Here is a 15000-nt window from a genome sequence, read left to right as displayed (position 1 = left end):
GGTTATATGTTGACTAGCAAAGCTCTGCCTTTTTACTAAGCTAACTAGCTGTTTTCTCCAACTTCTTTGTACTGTAAACACATCAAGAGTGTCACTCCTTCAAAAAAATGCATCCAGTTTGAGTATGTAACCAGCAAACACTAAAGATTAACTTGAATCCCAACCATGATCGTTACCTGATCTCTCTGCTCAACATGTTGGGTTCTCTCCTGGTCTAATGTGGCGTTTAGCTCCTTCAGTTTTCTCTCCACTCGTCTCTGAGCCGCCTGGATGCTGGCCTTCTCTCTGCATGGACAAAATCACACAATAAAAGGGCAATTTAGCGCAGTCATCTTTACAGGTTTTTGATTATGTTATGGCAAATAAAACTCGTTTTCACCAGTAATTTCTGGGTTCTTAGAGGATTTCTTGGTATTCTTGTTAGTGAGAACAGTAAAGTAGATGCAGGTTGGTTGTCATGTGCATGTAAACAAAGCTTGATAGTAAATTTTAATAGAAGTGTAGATGTTGAGCAGTAACTTTAACCTATTAACCCTCATGTCGTCCTGCGGGTCAAAATTGACCCGTTTTAAAGTTTGAAAATGTGGGGGAAAAAAAAGAATATTTTCACAGTGAAACTTCTGATGGCCACATTTTCAACATTTTTGGAGAAATCTTTGAACATTTATTCGTGGAAAAAAAGAAATGTTAAAAATGTTTCTTCAGAACATTCACAAAAAAATCAACCAAAATCCAGCAAATTTCACTGGATTTTGGTTGATTTTTTTGTGAATGTTCTTTAAAAAATATTAGAAGTTTTACTAATGTATATATGCAATCACTTTAGATATTTTTAGGATTTTTTTTGGAAGATTTTTACTCATTTTTTGAAAATATTTGCAAGAATTTTCTTGCCAAATTTGGGGGATTTTTTGTAAATAAAATTTTTAAGAGAAACTTTTAAGGAATTATTGGAATTTTGTTCCTGAAAATTTTGCAAATTATCAAAAATTTGGGGAATATTTTTGCTGAATTTTTGGATTTTTTTCAGACAAGGAAACAATATTTTTTGGTGCCTGTAAATGAGGACAACAGGAGGGTTAAACAGTCCTTAAAAAGTGAACTTTTTTGTTTTTGAAAGGTCATGTATGTTCAGTCGTGCCTTTCTTCACTGCGTAGTCTCTCCTCCATCTCCTGAATTTTGCTTTCCAGCAGCGTGATTCCGGCTGAAGGCCGAGGCTGCCCCTCCATGTCGGCCACACGAGACTTCAGTTCCTTTACCTGGGAGTGCAAGCGAAAGCATGACGTCAACAAACCGCGGATTTTACATAAAGCCGTTCTAAATATCCGTGTGATTGCCTTTGCACCTGTCTCTCCAGTGCACTCTTGTCCATTTCCAGGTCGTGTCTCGCTGATCGCTCCTGCATCAGCTCTGAGCGAAGCTGGTCCACCTGAGATCACAAAATAAGGATGAGGAGGCAGCCAAAGGAGACTTTTCAGACACATCATTACGAAGAAGTGCCTCTCGCTTATTTGCATGTGCATTCAAATGTCTCCATGCTGCACCTGATCTCTGCTTCGGGTAATGCGATCGTTTAGGAGCTCCACGCTACTCCTCTCCTCATCCAGCTCGATCTCCAGTGATTTCATTTTATCCTGTGGAGACACACACACTTAACACACTTCCTCTATTTGTGCCCATCATGGACTCTTACGATGTAAAATCATTCATAGGACACACTGGACCAAGGCAAGACTCCCTAAAACAGGGGTGTCAAACATGCGGCCCGGGGGCCAAAACCGGCCCGCCAGAGAGTCCAATCCGGCCCTCAAAGTGTAAAAATTACAGAGAAGACATTAACTGTAGACTGCAAATTTGTAAAACCATAAATTTAAAGTAATTTCTAGACGATGGCAAGTTGTTTTGATCATACTCATTCTTGTAATATTTTATCTTGTTTTTTGTCTGATTTTTGTTGCTTGTCTCATGTTTTTTTCATTTTGTTTCTATTTTTTGTCATTTTGTCTTTCCCTTTAGTCTCCCTTGCATTGTTTGTCCATTTTTTTGTCATTTAGTTTCTTGCTTTTGTTTTATGTCTCGTTTTTGTCATTTTGTGTCTCATTTTTCTAATGTTTTGTCTTGCTATTGTTGGTTTTTGTCTGACTGTTGTTGTTTTGATCATAAAGTAAAATACTACATTGTTCAGTTCCAAATGGCTAAATGTTTTTTGCCTTTGTAGACCCTCTGTGAAAGTGTAAAACCCTGTAAAGTGTAAGTTAGAATGTGTACATGATAAACTGAGGCACAATATTGTTGAAATTCATTTTCTTCAGAAATTTCAAGTTATTCATTATGTTTTATAAAAAAAAACCAATTCCTTAATTGTGAACATTTTCAGAATGTGCTTTTTTGCACTAAAACAAAGGGAAAATTTGGACTTGTAGTTATTTATAGGTTATTATGCTGTGATTTTACTGGTCTGGCTCACTTGAGATCAAATTGGGCTGAATGTGGAACCTGAACTAAAATGAGTTTGACACCTCTGCTATAAAGTGTATCAAGAGGTGGAACCTAGTTGCATAAGATGTAACCAGTCTCCTGCAAATCATCTTCATTTGTTCTGGTGTTGCCCATCACTCATGGACTATTGGACAAATATTTTTGACACAATATCAGAAACAATTGAACCCCACTTTCTAACTGTGTTGTCTGGGATCTCCCCTCTCACATTGCAATTGACTAAAACAACAAACGATATAACTGCCGTTACCTCTCTGTTGGCTAGACGTTTAATTTTGATACGATGGACGTCCTCTGCACCTCCCTCCCTGAACTCATTTTAGGTTGCATAAAATTGGAAAAGGTACACTCAAAGGTTTATAAATAGATTTCTTGTAATGTGGGCTCCATTCTTCTCTTACGTCAAACGACTCCATTTCCCTACAGTTCCTGAATAACAGGCTTTCACATGTTTCTAAATTAGTATTTATTCTTTTGTATGTTTGTACTTATGATGAGGGATTGGACCTATGAGACCATCGCTATACAGCTGGATGGCGTACTGTAAGGGACAATATTTCTGATCTGGTCTATATGTAAACTACCCTTCTTTCTGTTTTGCCTTGTCTTGTGTTTTTTTTGTTTTGTTACATATTTATTTGGGTTTAGGAATGCACACACACTGAACAAATATAGGTACGAGTGCCTGCTTGTGTTTGCCTCTGTCTGTATTCCTATTTTTATTCATGCTTCTGCCAAATAATTTGCTAGAGCAGTAATTTTGTAAATAAGCACATAGTGTCTCATATTTCCAACCTCACCGCTGTCACCTCATGTCACTCCATTTGCTGACACATCATTGTATCCCTAATTTACTCTCATCCACCTTTAGATTCTGCGGGTCGTGGCCTTCGACCTTGACGCCTCACCTCCAGGCCTCTGATCTCCCGGCCACGGTCGGTGTGGGTGCTCTTCTCCGACTCTAGTTCGCTCTCCAAGTGTTTGAGCCGGTTGTTGAGGAGGTCTCTCTCCAGCTGGGCGCTGTCTCTCTCCTCGCTGCAAGTCAGCAGCTCCTTCTTCAGACGGGAAACCTGGAAGAGGGATGCAAGACGTTGTTATTTATGGAATAACCCTCCCAATCTTGCAGTATGTTATAGTTGGACGGGCATACATGCTCTTTTTTTTTTTTTTTTTTTTTTTTTTTAGAACCGAGCTGCACTTTGAGAAACTTATGTGCTTTTCCAGCATGTGAAAGATGTTTTTCCATATTATATTTAAACCTTCAGCTTCTTACATATCTTGGCAAAGTTTTGTCTTCATTTTTTTGATACTAATGCATATCAGTATGTCCGGTATGCAAACCTACAGCGACAACGTTAACATTATGTTTAGCAGGTACAACGACACAGTAGCAACCATATGGCAACCATATGGATCATATAGACGATAATGCACAGAGCAGACAGTCCCTGGTTTGAATCCCAGCTGGTTGCACCAATAAAGGCATAAAATGAGCAAAACTTACCTTCAAAAAAAAAAAATGCTGATTTAATGTTAATGTCAGTTGCACCATCTTAGTTTAGTGTGTTAGCATGCTAACATTTAATAGCAAAACAAAGTGTAGCTGAAGCTGATGGGAATGTCCTTCTGCTTTGCAGGTATTTAATCATTAACCAAAGTATAGTATAAATTAAAAGTTTCACCTGATGATAGTGCTAAAGGGAGACTCACACTGGAAAAAATGCTCCTCTCAAAACAAGAAAAAAAAACTTATGTCAAGGAACTTTTACCTTGAAATAAGCAAAAAAATCTGCCAATAGAACAAGTGAAAAATGGCTTGGTAAGATTTCTTGAAATAAGAGATGATATTTAGAATACTGAGATCTTAAAATTAGCTGGGAAAACTTACTTTAAGATATATTTTACCAGGATTGTCAAGCTTAGGTGTCTTAAAATAAGCCAGACATGCTTAAAAAAAAAATAGCAGTTTTTTACTCAAAAATAGAGTTTTGCTTTCATGTAACCTCCTAATGTGAGATGCATTAAACTTATTTTGAATTTTGTAAAATACAACTCAAAACAAGATAATTTCAAGATTGTTTGACTTAACAAGATATTTAAGATGCACTGTCTTAAAACAAGTCCCTCCATCTGCTGAAATGTCACTAGTTAAGTGAATTTATCTTAAATCTAGTGGGATGAGACATTTTGACTAAAAACAACACAAACAGACTTGGCAAGATTTTGAGTTTTTAGCAGTGGAGGCAATCATCAGAATCATTACAAGTCATTCTCAAAAAACCGTGAACACCTATAGGAACTTTTGCAGTAATCACTTTAAGAGTTGTTGAGATATTTCTGTTGTGTTTCATTGATGCAGCATTTAACAGAGGTTTATTACAAATCTGAAATCCTATTTGGGAGTTCGATGGTCATGGTTATCATCAGGACCGTTTTATGTCTCAGCCTGTTTCCCCTCACCTCCTCCTGCTGGGCCTTCAGGTTGCTCTGAGCTCTCTGCAGCTCAGCCAGTCTGTCCTTGCTGTTGCGTTGCGCCTCCAGCAGGTCCTTCCTCGAACGCTCCCTGTAGTCATCCAGCTGTGTTTGCAGGGTGGACACCGACTGACGAGAATCTCCCATCATCATCTCCATCTGAGAGCAAAAACAGAAGTAAGGACAACATCCACTGAAGCAATAAACTCATCAAACCTCCGTTCAACGCTCCCTCACCTCTTTGCTAATCTTCTCCAGGGCTCGGTCCAGCAGCCTCTTCTGTTCCTCCAGGTCGCTCTTGCCCCTCCTCAGCGCCTCCCTCTCCAGGTCTCTCTCCTCCAGCCGCCGGGTCAGCTCGTCCCTCTCCTTGCCCAGCCGGGTGGCTCCTCTCTTGGCCTCCTCCAGCTGAGTCTTCAGGGAGCGGTTCTCGTCCTCCAGAGCTTCCACCGCCTCATCCACCTCTGAGCTCCGGGAGTGAAGCCTGGTCTGGAGAGAACATCAAACAATTAACATGGGTTCAAAGCAGTTTATGTGTGTTCTTCACGTGCAAATCCACTTGTATTTGTCCATTCTTTCACAGCATGCATTTGTAGGAGTCCTGCACGTGAAGCTTCATGATCAGAACTGCTGCATGTTAACTCCAGTCCATCTGGTCCTTAATAAACGGCTATGTTTTAGTTTTGCACCAATTTCTGTGTCCTCACATGAAACAAGAACAAGATTATGGCACTTTGAACCACCGTCACATGCTTCTGTTATCGTCCACAAGCAGCACAATGAATGTCTTATTTAAATTTATCTTGCAGGGATTATTTTCTGAGCTTACACGTTTGGAGTTTTTTTTTCCTTTGGATGCTATTTACTAAACATCTCATGGTTGAAAATAGCATCTGTGTGGGAGGATGTTTCTTTTGTTCTTGTACAGTATGTGTGTTTACAGAATTTTGCGTGAATGTGTGTGTACAGCTGCTGAGTCTTTTTTTTGTGTATTTTTTGGTGCAGTACCATTCGGGCCAGCCTTTCTCTGAGGCGAGCGTTTGTCTCCTGGAGCTCCTGGTTGGTTCCGTCCACCACTGACTTTCCTGTAGATCCAGCTGACTGTAAAGTGGAGCGGAAAAGATGACTTTACTCATTCTGCTGCACTTTTTTTGCAATTTTTGAATACCGGTCTTATGTGCTTTGTACATCGAATCAAGCAAGACGTGTTCCTTTCATGTTTTAAAACTGTTTATCTCATCAAAGCCAGTTCTTTTCTGCACAAATCCAGATGACGCTTCACCTCCTTCGCCTTCTCGACCGTCTTTTCCAGCTCGGCCCTGTCTTTCTGCGACTGCTCTTTCAGCCTGATGATCTCGGACTTTAGCTCGGCCTCCTTCTCTCCGCTCGCTCTCCTCAGGGCCTGAAGTGCCTCGTTTTTCTCGTCCAGCTCGCCCTTTTGTTTGTCCAGATCGGCGCGAGTCCGCTTCAGATCGTCATGGCAACGCCGAAGCTCCTTGGGATAAGCAATCAGAGGTGAATAATGCGAGCGAGAGGAATGCGCCAGCATGCATGGCAGCGTGTTAATATGAGGACGGAGGCGTGTCGGTGTTAAGAGTTTGCAAGGAAAAAATGAATGTAAAAGAAAGAAAAACGACCCACAAAACATCTCGCTGCTCTGACAGATTTAAAAGCTAAAACATACTGTTAAAACAAAGGAGATGAGCCGCTGCATTTCACCCACACAGTGAGCATAATCTGCGCTCTGCCTCGTGACTGACATGTGAATTACCTCGGCTGAAGAACGGCTATCGTCAGGCATTTGTTTCTTCATGGCAAGCAGAGAATCCTGAAGATCCTTCAGCGTGCCCTCAAATTCCTTCTTCTCCAAGCGAGATTTTTGCAGCCTGCGGAGAAAGAGTAGATTTTAGGGAAGAAACGGCAGTAGAAGTCGCTTTGTATACATGCAAACACACCGTAAGGCCATAAGAAACACACACTTGTACACAAACAGCACAAACATAAAGCCAGGAGATGCTACACCAAACACAGCAGCGACAAACAAAGCACAAGGGACTGAAGCCGCTGCTCTAAATCATGACAGCATCAACACATCTAGAAGGATTTTGTTTGGTTTAAACTGAGATCAATATAAAAGAAAGTCAAATTTCATCAGGAAGGATGGATGATTTAAAAAATAATAATGATTGGTCATAAAAGGGGGAAAAAACGAAGAAAGCTATTTTTAAAAGGTTGACACAATTGGATTAAGTTAGTGAGGCTTCAGTGTTCTAACAATCAAAACAGACATTATTAGATACAAAATCCATCCGGGCAGCAGCTTTACAGGTGAATTTTAGGGGAACAAATTTCAAACTCTGATTGAAACCATCAGGCTAAATCTACTCCAATCAAACACAGTCAGACTAATTTTTCTCTCTCACGTTCGACGGCTGGAGTGCTTCCCGTTCCTGCCCAATGAAAAGTCAAGTGAAAGAGCACATGCATTAAAAATAACTCAGGAGAAATCTAATGAGAGACACATCTTACTGTGTATTCTAAAGTTTTCAGTGAGCGGTTTCAGACTCTTTGAACTGATTCTCCTGAGAGTGAAAATATCAAATAAGACAGAGTGTGTTTGATGCTTGACCAAGGACGAGAGATATCGAACAGCCACAACATTAAAACCAGCCGTCTAATATTTGCAGGCTCCCTCTAGCAGCTCTGACTCATCGAATCATGAACTCCACAGACGTCTGAAGGTGTCCAGGCATCGAGAGTTAGCAGTTTTCTGAAGGTCCTGGAAGTTGCAAGGTGAGGCCTCCATGTGTCTTACCTGCTTGGGCTTCCTCCCGCAGTTCAAAGACGTGTCTGACCGGTTCATGGTGATTCTAAACTGGCTGTAGGTGTGAGTATGAGCATGTTTGGCTGTCTGACTCTGTTCTAGCCTCGTGATGGACTGTTGACCTGTCCAGGGTGAAGCAGGAAAAGTCTTCAGCCCCTTACAACAATCTATAGAATAAAACAGGCACCGCTAAGGGGTCAAAAGATCCCACAAATGTTTGATTGGATTGAAATTTTGGGAATTTGGACCCTGAGTCAGAGCTGTTTTGGCAGTAGAAGGGGCACCTAAACAATATTAAGCAAGTTGTTTCTGGTTGATTTAAGTTCCTAGCTGATGTCTATCTTTAGAATAAATACTGATTTAGGGACATTTTCAGCCTTTGAACTCCTTTAAAGATACTGAAAATAGATACAGTATGTGTTTTCCAAGCTTACAACTGACAAAAGCCACAAGTCGCAGCAGTAAATGGTGCCTTATTTGCTCAAAGAAATGCGGCTGTATTGATATTTGTTGACCTGCCATTCATTTCAGAGACGAGAGAAGACAGGATTTCGAGATACTGACTCCTCTGTGGTGGCCTCCAGCTCCGTCTTCCACTGCTCCCCCTGATCTCTGCAGCTCTCCAGCTCTTCCTCCAGCGTCAACATGGAGGCGTTCACCCGCTGCCTCTCCTCCTCGATCTGCTCCTGGGACTGATCACACACAAATGAGAAATTAATTTCACAGTTATGGGATTCTGCGTTCAAAATGTGTTTATTCCTCATATTCAATTAGCCTCCTCATTATCGTGACATGTGAAAGCTCAGCGAGTCAAAAAGGAGCCAAATCCATCGCATCTTCTCTTAAGTTCAGTTTCTTTTTTGGGCAAAAGTTCAAGCCCGAGGAAATAAAAAACAAGAGCTCTTTCAATGCATGCCTTCATTAGCATTCCACCTCTAAAAAACACCTCCACATAAGAAGTAACATGCAGCTGTCGAGAACTGTAATCTGACTACTTTAATCTTCCCCTTGCCAAATAAAGCACCTCATCAAAAGCAACTGGCAGCCTGTCTGCTTATTCCTGCTCTCGGGCTGCATGTTACACTTTTTTTTCCCTGACACTGCTGTTACCGTTTCCAAAATCTGCCTGATGATCTATTCCTGTATATACATATATTCGACAAATTTTCTCTCCACCACGTCCAAAAATAGTCCACCGGTAGAAGCAGAAACTTTACAATAAGAATTCCACAGAAAAAAAGTTTCACATTGTGATCACAAGTAGCGATATTCTCTTTTCGAACTCTGCTCACTGGGCTTAGCCTGACTTTGCAAAACCCTGACTCATAGTTGGAACACTGACTGAATACTGACACATAAAACAGAATGACAAGACAAAGCCTGCATGTTTAATAGGCAGATGCAGCATCAAAGCATGAGCTAACGTCTCCTTAATCACTGATGCAGGACGCAAACCTGACTGTTGTCCTTCTACACCTGAACAAAGAGAGGGTCTGAAAGGAAAAAATAAAGTTCTGAATATTTCTATTTGAAGAGTGAATTCGAACACGACGATGAAACAACAGCAAAAAATCCTCCCAGTGATTGGAGAATATTCATTGAGATTGCTGCGTTGCAGTTTTTTCTGAAGTCAGTGGGGATATAAATCCTTGCTGATCAATCATCTTGTCATCGGTTGGCTCTTAATGTGACACTGATGCAATATCATGCAGGAGATTTAAATATAATTAAAGCTGCAAGCAGCGTCGATTGGGTCTTCGTATCCCTGCTGGTCAGTGAATCCAAGCATGTCCACCAGGTGTAATTTTGACCTATGGCCTTGTTAATGGACAACTATTGAAACTGTCCATCAGGTGGCGCTATGACTGTGAATGTATATTGGCCTATGGATGTCATTAGGGCTGGAGTCTGATCACACGTGTAAAGTCTGAGGCAGATTGGAGCATGTACAGGCCAGTTACACAGTATTTCCTGCTTCATGGCAAAACATCGAAATTCTTGGTGGCCGCCATTTCCACGTCCTCAGACTTTTGTGGAGTATTTTGCTAAATTTTGATCACCCATGCCTGGTATACAACTATGTCAAATTTGAGCTCTGTCGGGGTTACCTTGTTTGAGTTCATAGTTTTTGAAAATGTCCAAAAATTGATCCAAAATCGTCCAAAATATGACACATAATTTAAAAGGGCCGACTTCCTGTTGGGTTTTGGATATATGTGCAAGAGGCTTTTTTGTGCATCCCGATGTGTTACAGATGTTTACCAAATTTTGTAGCTGTAGGTGAAACGTGGTTCGGAGGTTGAATTTTCATTATATTTTGCCATACATGTGTGTGTTTCTCTTAAAATATCACTTTTTTTTGCCGGTCATGATGTATGTGTTCAAATTTTTATGCTTTTCAAGTATTTTAGGGCCGCAAAAATGCACTTCTTTCGTCCGAAGGCGAAAGCAGAAGAAAAAACCCATGGGTTTCAATAGGTTCCTTGCCCCGTTGGTGCTCAGATCCTAAATATGAAATCTCAAAAGAAAAAAGGTGCAATTTCCGATTTTTAATCACAACTGCAGATTAAGACATGCCAGACACTCATACTGATATTGTTCATTTATAAATAAAGATAAAGTAGTTGACCAAGGTCAGATTTTTTGAACTGCAGTCAAAGTTTACAGACCTAAGCACCAGTTTTTACGACTTTGGAAGAACTCTGCATTAAAACAAAGAAATGCTGAAATGGACTCTGTCAAGAAAACACATAAATTGGAGCTGGAGCTGAACCATACTTTTAAAGTGGTGCTTCCTAGTGTGTTGTATTGACTCATTCATGTTGGCTCAAAGACATAAGAGCCGCTACACAAACAGTTTTAGATTTATGGAGCCTGATAAAATCTCTTTTTTAGAGCTTGTCTAGTCAGAAAAACACTGGAACACACTATTGTGCTTCAGGGAAAACTGGACAGAAACTGAAATTGTGTCACTGGTGACAGAAAAGGACTGAATTTGGAAGCTGATAATCATGCAGAAACTACAGAACTACTTGAGTGTTGTTCTGGTGTATTAGTGGCAAATTTTCTTTCACAAAATTATTATTCCTGTTGTGTAGCGTTAGTGATGAGACAGTTGGAAATGTCCCTAATGGTCTCAGCTGCACAGTTTTTATTCCTTTTATCTCTGTTTTCAGTGTTTCTAATTACTTTTGCTAATGATAAAACCCTCAACTCTCAAATACTGACAGCTGGAAAGAAATCTTTTCTTTTTATGGATTCTTTTTGCTCAGTAAACTTGAGGAGATACGTGACATCCACCTGTGTGACCTGCTCCATGGTTCTCCTCAGGTTCTCCATGTCCTGGCTGTACTGCTCCCTCAGAGCCTCCATCTCTCGGTCGTGACACTCCACCTCCTCCTTCAGCGCCCCCTTCAGGGCCGTCAGCTCCCGTTCCCGCTGGTGTAACGTGTCCTCTTGGCGCTGACGCAACAGGGCGGCCTCGGCCAGCTGAGCCTGCAGAGTCATCACATCCTGCAGGGAGAAAGGTACATTTAAGTAGGTGCAGATGGAAACATGACGCTGTGTTTGTTTGTGTATCCATGCAGCATTCGTACAGCCTGCAGTGAGTCTGAGTGAGGAGAGTTTTCCGAAACCCTCCTCAACTCTTCCTGAAGTCCAGCCAGCTGATCTTCCTGCAGCCGCAGACGAGACTCTGCACCTTCTCTGGCCATTCGCTCCTCAGCCAGTCTGCACACAAGCACACATTATCGATAATGCAGCAGCACAAACACAAACCAACCAAGCAATCAGACAAAATGAGCAATAACTGGGTCAATATATAACTGAAGGACTTTTGAAGTCCATGGGATATATCTTGCTGCATACATTTTTTTATTAAAAGTAAAAAAAAAAAAAAAAAAAAAAAAAAAAGTTCTTTATGTTCATTATTATCATGTCTTTACAAATTCCATAATTATCTATTATGGAAACAATCACTTAATATAAAATGACTGGATATCACTAAAATGTCAACGAAATAACAATTTAATAACAACCACCTTCTAATTAGCTGAACAATAATAAAATGAGCTGATTCAGAAATAATTCTGATTGTGTTCTTTTTATTAAGTGGACATATACATGACAGATATTTCTTTTGTCCGATATATCTAATTTTACATGGACAATAACAAATTGTATCTGTGTCCCAGAAATCCCTTTCAACTAAGCTCCCCATTACAAAAACACCTCTCAAGGAAGTGTGTTAATTCCAGATCACATGACCTGCTCCATATGATGTCATTTCCTCCTGAAGAAAAGACTGGCCAGACTCCAAGGATTTCTGACTTATTTATTATAAAGTAGTGTGTGAGTCAAGTGTGGATTTATGGCATGTCAACAGGTTTACTACAATATCTTTATGAATAACTTTCAATTTCATAATAATTTCATAATATAATATTTTAGAAGAATCTTTCTGTATGTCAACTGTGTTGTAATTTTTAATCAGATTAATCATGATGATGGATTAATCCGCATTAACGCGCTCATTTTGACAGCTCTAGTACATATCCATGAGCCTACAAAATTTCAGGACCCAAGCTATTGTTTCTCAAGTTATGCCACCTGAAACACTGATCCACAGCTTGGTGCAAAAATCAACATGACCCCACCTTCTTTAAGAATTTTTAACTCAAAAACTAGCGTGACCTATGAGCCCTGATTTTACACATGGTCTACTCAGTGGTCTAATTAATATTCACTGCTTTAACAAAGATCAGTCAAATTGAAGATGGTCAGGTGTGAGGTATCGAATGACCCGACCATAAGCTCACTGCTGGCTGTTTAGTGCACACACTGTAAATCCAAAACCACACACAGGCCTCCTTACTCATCATGCGCCTGCTGCAGGTCTTTCATGCAGCGTCTGAGTTGCTCCTGAAGCTCCTCGAGGCTCAACTTTTTGAGGCTTCCCTCAGATCCTCCTTTCTGTACGAAATACAAACAAACACAAAGGATGAGGCACAGACAAAAAAGGGACCAAAACTGGAAATATTGCCAGTCGACCTTGCAAATGCATTATGCACTCTGTATTATCTTAAACTGTAAAAGAAGAAAAAAAAAACAGAGAGAAGCCTGGCTTGGATTTCTTGGCCTAGTTTCTGACAGTCAAAAAATGGTTGGGAAAACAAGCCCTTGCCAGTGCACTCAGACATCGTCAGAAAAGACCCACACAAACATCTCTTCTCTGACAGGCTGTAGGGGAGCAGAGCCGGAGAAGCTCGTCGCCCACATCCACGTCTCATTGAAAAGGAGCTACAAGCAGCAGCCTGCCCATGAAACCTCTCATCCTCCTACATACTCATTACAGGGACGCACACACAGACGCAGAAGAGCGAGACAAAGCCAGGATCACGGATGGTTCTGCTCCTCCAGGGACCTCACATTTCTCTTACTTATCACTGATGGATTGTGAAGATATATTTTGTGCAGATTTGTTTCACTTTCTTCTCGTCCCCCGCAGGACAGTTTGTAGATAATCCCGTTCTGGGACATTTTCAGTTTCTCTCTGTCCTCACAGAGAGATAATTAACAGAAGATAACAAAACTGGGAATAAAGCACGGACTCATTTGAACACTTTGTATGAATTGCATCAGCTGATGTGTATTAACAATAAAAGAGACTCTCTGTCCATACTAAATACATCAGCAATATTTCCTGAATTAGAAATGGAAAGCTGGTCTTATATTTCTTATAAGCTCTTGTCCAGAGGTTATCCAGCAGTGGTAAAGCAGAAAAGATTTTCTGCTAACCTTTGATGTATTTTTTGCATGAATTACTGGATAATTTACCCTCCTCAGGCCCCGAGAATGTAGAGCTGCTACAAGAACAAAAAAAAAAGAATCCTGAAATGTTTTTTTTCACTGTTTGGCATTCTGATTTTTGAATTTCACTTCCTCAAAATAAGTGTCCATATGATCGTTGTTGAGTTTTTCCCTGACACCCAGTGTGTTATATTGTTGCTTTTTATTGGATGCAAAAGATCTGCAAACTTACAGAGCCCAAAGTTCATGGCAAGTGGAGTTATTGTTTCCCACAGAAAACTCTTTACCTGCCTGAAACAACTTGTTTGGAGTCCAGGTTGCCTATTTCCATCATCATGTAACATATTTAAGTAAAGAGAGTGAGAAGAGGTGTTGGAGCAAAGTACATCCATCCATCATCTATACACCATTTAATCCTCATTAGGCTCACGGGGGGCTGGAGTCCATCCTAGCTGACTTGGGGTAAAGGTTCACCTGTCATTTATCTTGTTTTTATATAATTAATGGGATTTTAACTCTCCCACTGCACGGAAGACATCTCTTGAATTCCCTTTACTTCTAGCAATGGTCGTGCTGTTTCCATAGAGGTTCTGGACGTTATATTGCAGTGAAACCCAGAAACTGCCGTTGGTTCAAAGGTTTAAGGCATGAAGAGAAAATTATCATTGAAGAATCTTCTTAATATGTAACTTTGATACATGGAGAGGTGTTTTAGGGGTTAAATCAATGACTGGAGAGGAATTTTAAATGAAATATGACCATCAGTCTTTGGTTGAACAGATCATAATATATAAACGTCCTTTATTGCTCTGAACAACAAACAGTCATCACTATTGACTCTCTACACAAAGAAGTATACAATATACCAGCTATGTTAGACACACCAGTATCTGATCCTCCATTAAACAGGGCCACAAAAGGCTGTCATTGCATTGACTCCATCACTCTTCCTTTCACACACATTAACTGGTAACACTGCAGTGAACCAGTCAAAACACACCACAAGCACTTAGGGAGAGCCACACACATTAGTGGTGCTGAAGGAATGCGACTCTGAAGTAAAAGGCAAAGCATTTGTCGGTATATTAATCTGGACCGTGGCTGAATCACAAATAAACCCTAAAGGAGTCCTTGGGTGTACAACACACTCATCCGACTCTGCTCTGAACTTCTGCTTTGCTTTAACACAGACAAAAGTAATATTTTGCTTTAGAGGCAGAGCTGGAGAAGAAATAGCCTCAGGCAAAAAGCAGGGTACATTTTTTCATCCTTGTGGCTTGATGATGTTGATTTTTTTTAAGTAATAACGCTTCTAAAGAGCCTAAGATGACTGCTGGGGAAGAAATAAGCCGGTAAAATGGACAGCGTAGTCATAACAAAGGAGGTTTTGTACAACAGG

At 40.4% G+C, this 15000-nt stretch overlaps 1 protein-coding gene across 5 annotated transcripts in view; it reads right to left on the bottom strand.

The window, feature by feature from the left end:
• The window catches only part of cgnb (cingulin b), a 30096-nt gene that overhangs the window by 3552 nt on the left and 11544 nt on the right, over positions 1 to 15000 (bottom strand). For 2 of the 5 annotated variants that reach the window (XM_023261081.3, XM_035943914.2), the window contains exons 6-20: positions 12667 to 12764; positions 11390 to 11522; positions 11094 to 11306; positions 8358 to 8485; positions 7393 to 7419; positions 6741 to 6855; positions 6252 to 6464; positions 5978 to 6070; positions 5210 to 5458; positions 4961 to 5131; positions 3409 to 3570; positions 1546 to 1635; positions 1347 to 1430; positions 1142 to 1260; positions 177 to 285 (exon numbers count right to left, since the gene is read on the bottom strand). In XM_023261081.3, coding sequence (XP_023116849.2) covers positions 177 to 285; positions 1142 to 1260; positions 1347 to 1430; positions 1546 to 1635; positions 3409 to 3570; positions 4961 to 5131; positions 5210 to 5458; positions 5978 to 6070; positions 6252 to 6464; positions 6741 to 6855; positions 7393 to 7419; positions 8358 to 8485; positions 11094 to 11306; positions 11390 to 11522; positions 12667 to 12764 — 2004 coding nt within the window. The remainder of the gene's footprint in view (positions 1 to 176; positions 286 to 1141; positions 1261 to 1346; positions 1431 to 1545; positions 1636 to 3408; positions 3571 to 4960; positions 5132 to 5209; positions 5459 to 5977; positions 6071 to 6251; positions 6465 to 6740; positions 6856 to 7392; positions 7420 to 8357; positions 8486 to 11093; positions 11307 to 11389; positions 11523 to 12666; positions 12765 to 15000) is intronic. The other 3 variants (XM_035943913.2, XM_023261082.3, XM_055017766.1) reach the window with 3 other exon arrangements.

This window comes from Amphiprion ocellaris, chromosome 15, assembly GCF_022539595.1.
Source record: "Amphiprion ocellaris isolate individual 3 ecotype Okinawa chromosome 15, ASM2253959v1, whole genome shotgun sequence".
NCBI classification, from domain to species: Eukaryota; Metazoa; Chordata; class Actinopteri; family Pomacentridae; genus Amphiprion; species Amphiprion ocellaris.
This window is presented reverse-complemented; position numbering and strand designations above follow the sequence as displayed.